General features: G+C 34.4%; 1 protein-coding gene across 1 annotated transcript in view; it reads left to right on the top strand.

The window, feature by feature from the left end:
* The window catches only part of Smp_036020 (hypothetical protein), a gene marked incomplete at its 3' end in the record, with an annotated part of 77,210 nt that extends 75,145 nt beyond the window's left edge, over positions 1 to 2,065 (top strand). Inside the window, exon 7 of the mRNA XM_018796458.1 lies at positions 1,041 to 2,065. Within this exon, the coding sequence (XP_018651598.1) occupies positions 1,041 to 2,065 (1,025 nt within the window). The remainder of the gene's footprint in view (positions 1 to 1,040) is intronic.
* Between the last annotated feature and the right edge of the window lie 14,698 nt (positions 2,066 to 16,763).

Below are 16,763 nucleotides of genomic sequence, written 5' to 3'. Positions count from 1 at the left end.
AGTATTGTAGTTACACTACATGTTTTAAAGGTTACTACTAATTTTGATCTTGCAAATGAGATTGTTAATCCACATTGTTGACAAGTATCAAACTGGAATGGAACAATTACCTAATACTATCTGATGATGATAATCAACTTCAGTGTATTCCACCTTGTTGATAGGTTTATCGAACTTATAAAGTATATTGACAAGGATGTGGGATTCTACTTCGGTAGAGATAATATTATTCAATGAATAATTAATCCAGTGTTTACTTTCTATTACAGGCTGAGGTTATATGAATTATTGATCATATAAATTAATAATTTGTCTAGTCAAAGCTTTTACTAACTAAATGATACCTTCAACTTTTGAAGTCAACGACTATGTATAGGATAATATAGACCACATAAGATGAACCATATATATACTGTGTGGTAGTCAATACTTTAATTTGTTTATGAGAAACTGGGTTCGAACTCGTAACCTAAAAACCGACATTCGAGTATTTAAACTTACTGAGCTACAATTGAGTTTGGACTCTGATATAATGGGAATGAAAAAGCAAAATTACTGTTTTTCTACTCATTCTGATTCTTGTTCTACATTATTTCCATGTTCTTCGCGTTATGTGAATTGCAACAATTGTATTGACCTGAGTTTCGGGCGTTTTAACATTCACTGTGAAGTAATCCGTGGAATTTGTTTGGTTCGAATTTGAAACCCCATCACAGTGAAAAAAAACGTTGAATTTTAACTGTGACTGAATCATACAATATGCTCATTATGAAATCTAAATGTTTCCTAGGTCCATTAAAGAGCCTGTTACCAATTCGACCTTTGAAGAGCCTGAAGAGTCTAAGACAAAATATTTTATCAGTGCTTCTCAGTTTTCAGTAGTTTTCCAACGGACGTTATCATTCTGTGATGATGTTATTTATTGTTCACGTTAATTTAAATAAATTGTTGATATGTGTTTCACTTGTTTCACTTGACTGTTTAATTCTGCACTGTTGTTTACGTCCTAATTTAGTTTTTGTAACTATTTATCATTTTAGGCGGTTCCTTAATCCAAGGTCATAAACTGACTGGAAGCAGTGGAACACATCGATTAACGTTATACATTGCTATACCGACTACTATATTTTTCATATGTTTGTGTGTAGTAACTTACTGTTTGATCAGTCGACGTACAGCTCATAATCGACGTGCATCTAATGTTCGACATCAGCGTAGTTATTTTAATGCTGTACAACAATCACAAATTAAATCGTCTTCAGTGGCAAGCAGTAGTTCTATTGGTGTATGTCGTAATGGTGGTATAAATGGTCATACTACAATCCCCGGTGATAATCGTTTAAGACCATCTCCAGCCGGTACAGCATTAGGTGCTACATCAATAGGTTACTCATCAGTCAATGGTACCAATTCCATGAATGGTGGTAATAATAATAATGGTCCGATTAATACACAATTATCACCTCCAAATTTTCAAGTTAATTTACACGGTACTGTACCAATGATACCAGGAGGTTATCCTGTTTTAATTCAATCCATTGGCGGTAGTCAACAACCAGCATCATCACCATTTTATTCTGTCCCAGAGGCTAGGTCATTATCAACCTATGGTCAAAATGTATCACCTGTTACAACTGGGAATAATTCAGAATTTATTATGGGTAATATGAATACAAATACAATGAACAATAGTAATAATATAGCTTGTTATCCGAACGGTTTAATTTATCCTGTACCAAGTGGTCATATAATCAACTCAAATACTTCAAATTTGGCATCAAATCCAATGTTCAGCTCATCACCGGATTCTTCAACTTCTGGCAATAATAATAATAACAGTAAAATTGAACCGGTTGAAGGTAGATTAATGTTTCGTCCACAACCAGCATTAATTAGCAATTATAATTTAAATAGTAATTCAGCGAACAATAGCAGTAAAACTAATAGTGATACAATGAGACGTTTTGGTCAATCAACTGGAAATAATAATACCTCAAATTATGAAATGACTATCACTAATACACCATCAGGATTATCATCTTATCCAAATCATGCTAATACATAATATTTTTATTTCTATGTATCTATATGCTTCTATATCTATTTGTCTATATGTATATATGAACTGTTTATGTAATTTCGGTTTTCAATCATAAATAACAATAGAATGATAAATCATAATAGGAAACAGGGTATTTAACAGGTTTCTTTCTTTCGCTCTCTCTCTCTATCTCTCTCCATTCATGTTTATCATTTATGATAGAAGAAATCAATCTATGTATATATTTATCGTGTTATATATTTATTTTATTGATGTGATGAGTAGGAAAGAATATTGTTTACATACTTGTCCCCCCCTCTCTCTCTTTCTTCCAGTAATTTTCCTGTGCAAGTATATGTTTGTCAGTAGTTTCTATGGTTTAGTTATCCTTGTTCAAACACTTGATAAAACTTTCTCCACAAAGAATTCAATGATAGTATGACCGTCAATTTAAAAACACAACGAAAATTAACAAGAATAAAACGAAAAGACAATAAACAAGACGGTCATCTCTATGGATGAAAATCCTATACATACATACATACATACAAAAAAACGCATTTGTCACTGACAGAAACTATATATTATTTCGATTCTCCAAGTGTCTTTCTTGTTTTAGGAAAAACCATACCTTAGTAACAACAGCAATAATAATAATAATAATTACTATTAATAACAAACAATATTATACTTGTACTTTTATTTAAAATTCTTCTTTTTCCATCTTTCTTATAGTGATACGATTATTGTTCTCTTCCCATCCTCACCCCACCCCCTAACAACAAATACTTGAGAACAATAAAACATAATCACTATTAATTGTTTGTACAAAATGATGGAAATAGGGGTGATGAATAAACAAATTATCAGAAGGGGTTTTGTGGAGATTTGGTATTTTTCAACTATGAAGAATAAACAAATGTTTGTTCAACTTGGAATTTATTTATTTATATGTGTGAGAGTGTAATATTATGACTTTACACAATAGGGGTGACAGAAATTCAAAATTTCTTTTCTCTCTTTCTCTTCTAGTCAACTAACACTGTATCAATTTTGTTTTTCGATCAAAATTTTTAAAAAAATGACGAGGCCATGTCATAATTTGTTTGTTTCTTTTTCTTTTTATTGTTATCGGTAAACATCTTCATTTTCTTTAGAACTACTATTAGGTCATTTAGGATGTATCACATTATTAATCAGCTGATTTCTTTCTTTTCATTGAATATTTATGATGATTTTATTTTTGAATGATTACGATTCTATGTTGTTTTCATGATTACAAAATGTATATTATGAATATATCACTGAACGAAACTTGATATCCTTTACATAACCCATCCATGTATATCGTAACTATGACGGTTGACATTTTCATTCTTTACAGTCATGATATATACACACACGAACTCTCTATACATTGCAAAGAAAAAACTCTAACCAATTATCAAAGATCATTTCAATGTTAGTCCTCTATTTACATTCAACTATGTAATGATGAAAATGAATCTGCTCATCTCTTAATAGTTAGTAAAAACTCAAATGATTTCTCAAATTTATATATATATATATACACATATTTATAATGTAGGTTTGTTCTCTGAGCTGGATGGTTTTGTCGTGCTCAGAGAATAGCTCAGAGAACATACCTAAATCAAAATCACCTACCTGAGGTACAAATCTTCTCCATTATCACATATTTATATGTTAAACTTCCTACATAACAATATATATGCGCACAGTGTTCAATCATGTTTTGTCTTTTTGTAGCATGATGATTATGTTTCATTTCAAACATTTAACCATCGGTTGAAACAGGGTATTTTGTAAATGTATTTGCCAAATTTATATAAAAAAATTTTTTCATGTCTTTATATATTGAATTCTCCAGTGAATTAATTTACATTTGTTTTATGTAATCATAAAGTGTACTAGTACTATTATTATTATTATTATTATTATTACTATGACTACTACTAATACTACTACCATTGCCTGTTTTGAATAATATATTTTATTTGAAGAAAATTTTGGCTTCGTTTGTTATATATCGATTATCCTCTACAGTTAATCGGGTATAGGTAGGTTAGTTAACTAACCAGTAGAAAATGAGATTTTTCAAGAAAACCAAGGTGGAATGTGACTGTTATATACTAAGAGTATCTTCAAAAACATCTACTTTTCATGGACCAGTTGAAGCTAGACATTATCACCGTTGGATGCCGGCTCAGTGGTTAATCGGTTAAGGGCTCTGACGCGAGACTGGTAGGTCTTGGGTTCGAATCTCGCTCTCGAGTGCAGGATCGTGGATGCGCGCTACTGAGGAGTCCCATAATAGGACGAAACGGCCGTCCAGTGCTTCCAAGTTTTCCATGGTGGTGTAGCTTCAATCGACTCATGATTTCAAATTTGAAAAATACATCTACTTTTGTTTAGTAGTATTATCTAAACATAACTTTAAATATATTTAGTGTGTTTAATGAATAAATAAAAGTAAATCAATGAAGGTGTATTACGAAAGTTTTTGGGAAAATCAGTTTTAATCCTTATAAATAACTCTCAATTTATGGCAAAATACTTGTCCTGTATCCTTTTCTACTGTTTAAAATATCCACGTAAATCCTCAGAAGTCAGGCTCTCTAGATTCCTCATGTTCAATTCCTGTTCATAAAGATATATGTGTTTTTAAAAACAAACTAATGGATTCTGTGTGGGTATACAAAGTGACCGTAATTAGAACAGCTAGTGCATTTATTGGTCAGACCATATATACGTATATATGTACCTGTGGTCGCAGTTTCTTGATATGAACAAGAACACCCATCAGCTCGCTTTTCCAACTTATCTCGGCTATGTTTCTATTTCTGGATGGATTTATTTTTACCTTTCTCACAACAACTTGGACATATACGGATCATCACTTGAATGTACCCTGATTTTATCTGTCATTTTATGCCGTAAAAATAGTATTAATTAACAAATCAACAAAGAAGTTACTTTGAGAAAATGAGTTAAAATCTAAAGATTTTCTTCATGTAGATTGTATACGAGAACACTCTTCTTTGATGCTAAGTGGTTGGAAACAATCCACAAGAAAACCGCTAGTCATATTTTGTACTCGTTGTCCATTAGTGTTAAAAATATCGAGAGGAATGAGGGCTTTTGTGAACCATAAACGCGTGTGATCCAGCTTTACAGTCAGAATCCTTATCACTGAGGTATTTAATGGCCCTGTATCTGACTCTAGGTCGATGATATGATTGAATGTTATCGAAATATACATACTATCAATGCTCGCATATAATCATCGACTTTAATAGCGTTAGTGAAAAACGAAACTAAATAAGTGAAATACGAGAGTGGATTTTCGAATACATATATTTTGTACATTCACTGATCTGGACAGGAAATCTGAGGGATGAAGCGAACAGAAGAGAGTGAAGTGAAATGACGCTCAGTGGAGAAGGCTTGTGAGCCAACTCCATTTCATCAAGCGTTAATCGATATTTATAGTCACACAAAAGTTATAGGCATATGATGAATAGGATAAGAAGTGCACACCCATACACTCATATAAAAACAGTCAAGATTGATAAGCGAATAACTGACATGTTCAAGATGTGGTTTATGAAGAATGAATAAATCAGCCTGTCCTGAAGCTAGAATAAGCTGTATGGACTTAACATTGCAACCGACACTACAGGTATTTTAACCATATACAAGATGCTATTATGTCGAGCTAAATGATGTACGAAACTTTATCAAGACGAACAATTAACAATGTCATTCATAAACTTTTCAATATTTTGTATCTGAAGCTTAATATCACCGTAGCCAGATTTACAAAAGAAAAGTATCAGAAAATATCAAAGATTTGATTTGAAAATTAGATTCTAGAAAGTGAGTGTTCATCAATTTTCATGTTAATAGACTAACCAATCAAAAGATGAGATGATGAATTTTTACCTACTCTGTTTCGAGTATTGTTTGCGACGTACGACGGATCGATAGTTTATAATTGTCTCCACATCATGAAGTGCTATGAAAACGGACGGCTTATGAACCTCCTCTTATTCAAATGAAACGATGGTTAAAAAGTCCTCATCTTTGAACACACCAATTCCTAACCTAATCATAATGGTAATCAACTGAGGAATAGAACGGTTATGTGACTAAAACTGATTGTCCAAAACGTTCATTCTTTACTTATCTTAATAAATTTTTAAGCATCCTATAGAGAGATACTCAGTTATTCTAATCCCTATGCTGTGTACAACCAAGTAACTGAGTTTATCAATCCTTCGAGTAACCTTACTGTTATTATTATTATTAATACTGTGTATACTGCTTATATCTTTCGACATAAGTAGTATGTAACACTAATCAGAAGTAGAATGCATGACAGTAGAAGTCTAAGAAGGTCGAGTTAAAGAAAACAGAAATGGGAATAGAAAGACATTGTAAATTAAAAGAATCATATATGTATATATGCATCGATATGACTTGATAATACTTAATTTAACTTCTGGTTAAACATTAATGGATATATATGTATATTTATAAACATATTTCTCTAAAAGCCTAGTCATGTTTTTTACTAGTTAACATATATAGATTCTATGGAAACTTGATAATTTTAAAAAAGGGTTGTTGATTTGATTAGATGAACAGGCGTTCATGGGTACAATTGTTTCTTGTTAAAAAAAGTTGTTGTGAATATGATTTGCTTCTTCTTCTTCTTCTTCTTCAAACTATTAGCTGTATGAATATTTGTATAGTGAAATCATAAAAAAAAGAAAGAAAGACAGATGAATTTGTAAACATTTCTCTTGTTTGTTATTTATGATTATTGATTATTTAACGTATAAATCAATTCCTGTTCAAGATGATAGTGAAGCAGCACACATAGACCTTCCTATAGATGTCACTCCACTAACAATCGAAGAAGTCAAGATGTCCATCAGACAAATCAAGAGCTGGAAAGCGGCAGGATCTGGTAATATACCAGTTGAAGCAAGCTGGTGCGAGTACATCCAGCTGATGAGTCTCAAGAAAGATAAAACGCGAGTCCTGGATTCCATTGCAAGCCACAATCATTATGCTTAAAATATTGCCTCGTGATGTAGTTTGGTGATTTCTTCAATCTATATCCTATCCACCTCCAGCGTCTTTCCCTAATTTCCTCTTCAACTGGAAGCTGGTTTGTTCTCTCCTACAGTAGGCTTTTGTTGATGGTATCCGACCAACGGACATTGGCTGTCTTGCGTAGACAGTTGTTTGTAAACACTTGTACTCTTTTGATGTTGGTTGTAGTAGTTCTCAAAGCTTCAGCTTCGTACAGTAGAACTGTCTTGACGTTCGTGTTAAAGATTCTGACTTTGATGTTGGTTGACAGTTGTTTTGAGTTCCATATGTTCTTCAACTGCAGGAATGCTACCCTTAACTTGCACATCCTTGCCTTTACATCTACATCAGATCCTCCTTGTTCATCGATGATTCTTCTCATGTACGTTGAAATTTCCACCTCTTTCAGAGTTCCTCGATCATGTGTGATTAGTTTGGTGTTCTCTGTGTTGCATTTGAGGATCTTGTTTTCCCTTGTGTATTTTGTGATGTACTGCTGTAGAAATGCTGCTATATTGTCTATGTTCATTTGGCTTTGTTGGTGTGTATAGGATAGAAAAGCCAGGTGATCTGCGAAGTCCAAATCGTCTATTTGCATGCGAGCTATCCATTGTATTCCGTGCTTCTCCGCTGGTGTGGAGGTCTTCATAATGCATTCAACAATCAGACGAAAGAGAAAAAGGGAGAGTTAGCAACATTGTCTGTCCAGTGCTTCTTTTGCCTCAATTCGATCTTGGCAACCATCAGGTGGTAATCTAAGCTATATCAGCTCTTCTCCTAGTTCTCATATCTTCCGATGACCTTCTGAAATTTTTAGTGATGGAAATATGATCGATCTGATTCTCTGTATTGTGGACTGGTGAGATCCATGTAGCTTTATGTATGTGTTTGTATAGGAATATTGTACCGTCCATAGCCATTTTGTTGAATGCGTTTAAATTTGCAAATCTCTCTACATTCTTATTCCTTTATCCCAGTCAGTCCATGTCGTCCCATGATATCTTCATATCTGGTGTTGTCCATTCCGACTTTGGCATTTAAGCCTCCCATCGGGATGGTGAGATCCTTTTTACGATGGATTGCAGCCTCTCATAAAACTGGTGTTTATCGTCTTCATTGCTATCATTGGTAGGCGCATAACACTGGATAGCATTCATTGTGATTCTCACCTTTTTTGTTTTGAAGGAGGCTTTGATGATCCTGGACCTAGAGATTTCCATCCTATAAGTGCTTTACGTGCTTATTTGGACAACATCCGAGCAATTACTTGTGTGTGAGGAGGATTTTCTTCTTCATGACCATAGTATAGCAGCATATCTCTCAAATTTAATCTTTTCTGTTCAGCTTGGGTGCAATGGGTTTTTCACCAATTCCAAGCAGCACCAAGTTGTATCTCCTGATTTCCGTAGCTATTTGACTGGTCTTCCCGCTCTCCCACATTGTCCGGACATTCCAAGTACCTATATTAATTGTTGCTCTGGTTGTTAGAAGGGGTATCGGTCTCTTGACTTCCGAATATTCTCGGCTTTCACCATGACGCGTCATAATTTTTGTGAATAAAGATCCTCCAAGTCAGAGGGTTTAAAAGGTTTAAATAATTTTTCCTGGCCAGTATCTTTTTAGCAAAGCCGTTCGTTTGGAGTAGGGTTGCTGACCTCATGCTCAAGCCCTCCTGCTTTACACGGGCTTTTGACCAGTAATAACCTTAAAAGGGTCACAGGTGGACTAAGCATTCTTCGGAGTAATCAGCAAGTGTATGTAATAATTTAATTTGTTAAACAATTTCTGATTATTTTTTTTCATAGTTGAAAGCGTGAGTCAATTGAAGCTAGACCACCATCGAAAACCTGGAGGCACTGGACGGCCGTTTCGTCCTATTGTGGGACGCCTCAGAAGTGAGCATCCGCGACCTCGCCTCGCGAGATTCGAACCCAGGACCTAGCAGTCTATCGGTTAAGTGCTCTGGCGCGAGACTGGTAGGTCCTGGGTTCGAATCTCCCGAGTGCAGGATCGTGGATACGCGCTACTGAGGAGTCCTATAATAGGACGAAATGGCCGTCCAGTGCTTCCATGGTGGTCTAGCTTCAATTGACTCACGATTTCAACTATGAAAATATTAAATCTCCACAAAACCCCTTTTGATAATAATTCCTGATTAGAATATTGGAGGATTTCTTTTTTAATGTTTACAACTAGCATTGAGTATTTCTCAATACGGACTGATTTAAAGATGGTGATGTTTTCTTTTAAAAAAAGAGCTAGATGATATTTTTAAGCAGGTTTCTTTAATTAAAGTAAACAAGTTAGACATATGTATATGTATATATACATATGTAATTAGAAAATCATCAATCTTATTAAATGTCTTTATTTGATTCATCTATTCATCATCTATGAATCATTGATTGTTTGTTAATCTACTTTTCAAACTTTCAACCATAAAGAGAATAAGTGACATATTGAATACTATCTATTCACATTTAAACAAAAAGATTTCACCTATTTATATAGATATATTCATCTCGGTACTATCTTCACACACTGTATAGATATCTATATCTATTCATTTAGATTACATTAAAAAGAGAGACAAATAAACACCATGACAGATGATTTTCTTTGTGTTCAATTGTTCAATGTTCAATATAATATGAATGAGTGACATGAAGAAAAAAAACGTGTTTAATGTCAATGTTCTGCGAAACAATATCTCTCTTTTAAATTACAATCTATCTTATATAGGACAATATGAATGATATAGAAATAATATTGATTAAGATACTAATTAGTGAAATAATCATAATTATTATTGGTCATTGAAATTAAAGAGGACTTGTTTGATTTAAAAAAAAACTAGCCATAGATACTATATTGGTGAATGGTTGCTCAAAAAAATTCGTGGATCGGTTGAAGTTAGACATTAACACCGTTGGATGCCGGTCAGCTCAGTGGTGTATCGGTTAAGGGCTCTGGCTCGGTACTGGTAGGTCCTGGGTTCGTATATCATGGGTGCAGGATCGTGGATGCGCATTACCGAGGAGTCCCATAATAGGACGAAACGGTCGTCCAGTGTTTCCAGGTTTTCCATGGTGGTCTAGCTTCAATTGACTCACGCTTCCAACTATCAAAAATACTAAATCTCCACAAAAACCCCTTCTGATATTCTACAATAGTCTATCAATGCTAAATGTGTAACAAAATTACTATCAGGGTCATGATTTCTCACCTCATCTTTAAGTTATTGACTAGTTATATATCTGAAATACGTTCACAGTTTTACTGTCTAAGCTTTCAGAATATAAATTACATTGAAGTGTTACTATGATGTGTTTTAGCAATTTAATCTTATATATATTAGCGGCCTGTTTAAACATCTGGGCTACCTGTTCCTGTCAGAGATATCGTGGTTGCTGGCAATATGCAGCGAGAAGAATGTACATTATCCAGATGTCGATTGACTGGGCTGCTAACTTCTAACTGGCGATCACTCGATATTTATCGTCAGGAAGGACGAAGAAGTAAGAAACAGAAACTTGTTGAAGTACTGAGAATTCTATATTGTACCAAAAATATAATATTGAATAAAGCTAATAATAATAATATATTAACTTTTGGTGTTTTCTGTACTCAGCAACACGAAACTCTTTCTCAGAATATTGTATCTGTTGACATTTTATCATGAGACATCAGATACGGATTACATTTTATAAATATCGATAAGATTTGATCAACTCCATAGATTAAACAATATACTTTTGAATGGTTTAGTTGGGATTTTGTATAACTTTCTCGAGGTTCTTGATATAAGTTTCAGCAAACCTGAAAATTTCACATCATCCTGGTTACAATTAAGTATTCAGTGTACATTGAGTAGTATTCAGATTTCCAAACTATTTTAGTTGAAGGCTTGAAAATTGTCAGTTTCTCAGTTACAGTATTACGATACCAGATAGAGTTACCCTTAAAGTCATCTATAATTATTACTTCACTCGACAAAATGTAAATACGACGTTTTAACAGTTCGAATTACGGGATCGTGGATGCGCACTGTTGAGGAGTTCCACAATAGAACGAAGCGACCGTCTAGTGCTTCCAGGTTTTCGATAGTGGTCTAGCTTCAATTAACTCATAATTTCAACTATGAAAATACTAAATTATCCACAAAACCCCTTCTAACGTGTATTTGTTGACGCTGAAAAATTTAGCAGTGAACTGTTCCTTTAGGAAATAAAAAATCCAAGAAAAGTCTATAATATGGTAAACAAGTAGTAAAATAAAGATTAATATGCACTCAATATGTCAAGAAATTTGATTTTACTGAATGATGCAAGACATCAAGCACGTAAAGTGTTCTCTAACCAACTCTTTATTCAAGACTTTGACATCTTTTACCTCTCAGTAATGAACATTGATTAAATGCATGTTTACAACTCTAGTTTGAGAAAGGATCATTTTCTTTGCGCGTCAAATTTTATGGTTTTTTGGAATATAACATAAGCTCTCTAAAATATATTGTATGACAATTTATGGTCAAATATTCATTCAGTAATTCAGTCTCTGACAGAAAATATATAAAAGCTTGCTTATTTGTGTTTAACTACTCATAAGTAGTTCAATTATTTGAGAACATTTTTACGAGCGTAGACTTATATAAGAGCGTTTACTGTGAATGCTGTCAATAATGATTGACAAAGAATCTGAATATTAAAAGGCTTCAAGTCTTCCAGACAATTACAGATAGAGTGGATATTATTTCATAATACATTATAATGTCTTATTTTTCATAGTTGAAATCATGAGTCAATTGAAGCTAGACCACCATCGAAAACCTGGAAGCACTGCTTCAAGGCCGTTTCGTCCTATTATGGGACTCCTCAGCAGTGCGCATCCACAATCCCACACTCGTGAGATTCGAACCCAGGACCTACCAGTCTCGAGCCAGAGCCCTTAACCGATAGACCACTGAGCTGACCGGCATCCAACGATGTTAATGTCTAACTTCAACCTATCTGTCTTATTTATTTTTCAACAAACGCCTTTTATAATTGTCGTCGTATTTAATGATAAATACATTTTTGTTATATCCCAATGAGTAAAAAAATTGTATTTTTGCCGTTTCGTGACTTTAAGTAAGCCATTTCTTCAGAGTAAATAAACAAACGACATTAAATTAACACAACAAGTGAATATGACGGAGACATTTGATTGATCGTCAGTCAGCAGATATATACGAGATAAAACCAACTGTACGGAATTTGCAACAAAAACTCTAATACAAAAATTCTTGTTTAATAAAAGAGATAGTAAAGTTGTTAAGTAAAACTTCTGGTCTCATAGACGGTTAGTGGTCAAATTTTGGATCGGATAGAAAGATGACTTGGAGTTCATCGTCTTGCACCACATATAATACGGGTATGTTATTCGTTTACCTATGAAGATCCAAACATACTGCAAGACAGTTAGCTGTGTCTGACATATATTTGTAAAATACAGTCTCTGAAAGTTGAAATATGAATAAGTAGTTAGTAGTTGATCATAGATGTCTTCGAGAACTTCTACAAATACATTGGGACAACAGAGTGACATAAATAAATAGTGTTTAATTGATGTTGTCAACTAAAATTGGACATTTTTTAAGACAAGATATATATATATATATATATATATATATATATATATATATATAGTGAAAAGAAATTTAAGTATTATGGGTCTATAATATGATTTATGGATAGTCGTTTAAGCTTCTATGTGTTAAAATATCAGAATTATAGATATGCTTGCGATACACTATTATTCCAACATATACACTTCACAATGAGAGTGGGGAGAGTCAGCTCTCCCTCTCAAAATGCTATCACATTGCCACGCGTATATAGCCTCTGTCAGGGAAGTTCTACTCACTGCCTTCTCGTGGCACTGGTGTTGTTTACAAAATTGAGAGGACGAAAAGCGAATGTCCGGCACTTTAACCGGGTCGGTGGGCACGGAAAGTTCACCTAGGGGAGTTCGAAAACCCTGATTCCAAACCAATGGTACACATGGGCTGGCTCCAGTATCCTGAGAAAACAAATGGCGTATGAATCAATCGTTGGTCACCGGCTACCATGGGACTGCATCTCCTCACGATGCTCCACTGCTTTGTGGATCAGATCTTTAGGTCAAAGGCTCCGGGTGTAGCCCCTTAAGAAAACCACCTGTTTCAGTTTGGGCACCTAGGCAGTATCACAGCCCTCATACAAATCGAATGAGATTTGTGCGGCGCATATATATCTGGTGCCCTTTTGTACCAATATTTATGTGTTTAAATAACATAATAAAATAAAAACTTCATAATGAAGAGCTCTAAAGTAAGATAGATGAAAATCAATATTGAAAAAAGTGTGAAACCTTTATTCCATATTATTTACGTAGGTTGATCATTTTCATTAAATTATGGTAAAACAATTATTTAATTCTGTTTGTTTTTGATAATTCTCTGAATGATATATTTAAATAATAATTTTAAAATTTACTTATTATTGTTTGTTTGGTTCTTCCCATTGATGTTTTTAGGACTGCAACTGGTCAGTCTCTAATTGGCATATGTGCATACTGTGCGTATTGCCTCGATATAGCCTTAATTCACAAGCATTGTAAGCAAAGATGGATAGTGGCTAGCGATGGCGTTTGAAGCGAAAGCTACTGGGTTCGAGTCCCAGAGTGAACATCAACTCTGAAATAATTTTAAAGTATACGATCGATTCCCCATAACTCTTAGGTATTTAATAATCACGTACTTACTAGTTACTACATTCATGATGAGTTTGTTGGGGTTCTAATAAGTAGTCCAAGTATATAAAGTCAGCTAATTCATGAATGAGACTGTAATTGATTGACGGTACTAAATGAATATTTGTATCAAAACATGAATCAACTCTATTTGGAAATTCGGACTGATAATTTTCTATTTATTTGGGTGAATGGTACTGTACTGACTAAAAAATAATGAAATTTTAGGCTTGATCTCGTCCCTGGGAAAAAAAATTTGTAAGATGATTTGATGCCAAAATAGAATATTTGAAGATATTTTTTTTATCTCAGACTGTCGTCTGGTTGAAAGTTATTGAAGATCAAGAATCATTTGACAGTTGTTTTGCAGTACTTAGAAAATTACTCAACAGTATACAAACACCATACCGGATGGAATCGAATATAGGACTTTTAAACCATTTAGTTTAAGGCTCATAGTCTATATTCCCTAACTGTTATTAACTTGTGCAATAACTAGACAATTAGTCATTTCAATGTTTTCTAATTTTCATTGGTTCTCTAGCTGATTCTAGTCTTTCGTATAATTTATTTGGTGACTAAACTAAGTTATTTAAACTACTGGACTTAATAATAACTTCATATTTGTTGTCTAACTTGGGGAGTTTTATAATTATGTCGTTTAAAAAAAATTAATCGAGATTTTTGATTTCTAGAGTGGATGGATCAGTTTCATCTGGAGAATTCTTTGGTTTGCTGTACTGGACGAAAAAATAACGAAGTAGAATAATTTTAGACTGAAAGTTTTAATATCCAAATTGGATAGTTCCAAGGACAATATATATATAGGAAGGATTTATTAATTTGTGTAAATAAAGATCTCTAAACATATTCCCAAATAAATTCATTTAGTATTGTTTGTTTGAATCTTCCCATTGATGTGTTAGGACTGCAACTGGTCAGTCTCTAATTGGCATATGTTCATACTGTGCGTATTGCCTCGATATAGCCTTAATTCACAAGCATTGTAAGCAAAGATGGATAGTGGCTAGCAGTGGAATCCAGTTTGACGCGCGTTTCGTCCTATTTGAGACTCGTCAGCTGGATGTACCTGCATCTCAGAGCTGATGTTCACCCTGGGACTCGAACCCAGTACCTTTCGCTTCAAACGCCATCGCGTTATCCAAATAGGACGAAACACGCGTCCTGGATTCCACTGCTAGCCACTATCCATCTTTGCATTTTCCCAAATACTTTTTCTGGTAGACTAAATCAATTGACGTTATAAGCAATTATAGTAGAATTCTGGTTTGTTCCATTGTGAACATATATTATTCAAACTTATAAGAAATTGTTTTCGCTCATAAAATAAGTTGGCAAGCATATGCATAAATTAGTTATTATTCTTATCTTTGACTGGACTTTGATAGTATAGTTACTAAGCTAAGTAATTTGACTTTGTAATGCCATGTAATAGACGGTAGATGGTTGGAGAATTTTTAATAACACCACATTAATAGCTAACTAGTGATAGATGAGTATTAAATAGTCAGCTCTACAGTAGAACGGTAACTGTTACGAAACCTACTTTTAACATCTCTAACTAAAATACTAGTCCGAATTTATTGCTTAAAATGTAATCACGTACATGACCTGATTTATAGCTATGCAACACAATTAACTCAATAGATGGTTAGGAATATTTAAGTAAATTTGATAACATTGTGACTCTATTTTACGATCAAGATTATCCACAACATTTTCACTGTACACTATGTTGCATCTAACATTTCTCCATTCATTTAGTGAGTATGTGCTACATATGAGTACATAGTTTTCATAATCGATTTCATTTCAAGTATTAACTTTCACTATATTTGTACTGTTCATCTGGCATTTTAAGGTGCACTACACAAAAATATTCAAATTAGGGAATTGTAGATAACTGTAAATGCCTGGAATGAAATATTTGGTGAAAACTACACACTAATATTCAGCATTCAATCGCTAAAAATGGAGTGCATTATAATGTTGTATCCCGAAGAGAATTGTGAATGGCAACTTTTGAGGACTATTTATGGACCAATGTAATGTGTATATTTCCAATTGTATAATTGTTAAGTAACTAACCTAATCGTATTCGTGTTCCTCTTATCATTAGCTTTCCCGACCGTTGTTGCTACCTTGACACGGTGGTCGGGCTTGCCTATCGTGATGAACCAATCGAGCTATACTGGCTGGAACAATCGTTCCTCAAGGTCCTACCATGTCAGGCAGGTCGGTTGAACAGCGGTAAGACTAAGAGCAGCAAACCCAAGGTCCGAAGTCGTATTATTGACTGTATAGAGGTGTGACGGCAGTAAGGTGTTCCCTTCAGACAGCCAGCATAACAGCGATGCTGCCTTCCCACAAGGAGGGGTGGGGTTAGAAAAGTTCGACCCTAAAAATGCACACCTCGCCTTATCCCACGGATATCCGTCTCCGGTGGTAAGGTCCTCTGAAGAACAGAGTTAACACAAAAACTACCCACAAAAAGGTCGTGTGTGACCGACCTCAAGTAGTTGTCCCTTGGGCACTGCGGTCACACTCTCTGGTCACTAAGACCACTTCTAACCCAATTTCCTTTTCAGGCACCCCTAGAAGAACCCTTCCACAGTGTGGGCAACCGGGAATTGATAACTGCCCTCATACCTCTAACAACACTCAAGACCACTTTATTCATAATCAATCTCCTTCTTCAATTCCCACTATTCCTTCTACCTTGACTTTCAACACCAAACTCCCTCTTTCAGTTTCCTCCTCAAGTGTCACCATGGCCAACGATTCTAGTGCGCGAAACGCTGTCCCAGGT

This window comes from Schistosoma mansoni, chromosome 4 (genome assembly GCF_000237925.1).
Source record: "Schistosoma mansoni strain Puerto Rico chromosome 4, complete genome".
NCBI classification, from domain to species: Eukaryota; Metazoa; Platyhelminthes; class Trematoda; order Strigeidida; family Schistosomatidae; genus Schistosoma; species Schistosoma mansoni.
This window is presented reverse-complemented; position numbering and strand designations above follow the sequence as displayed.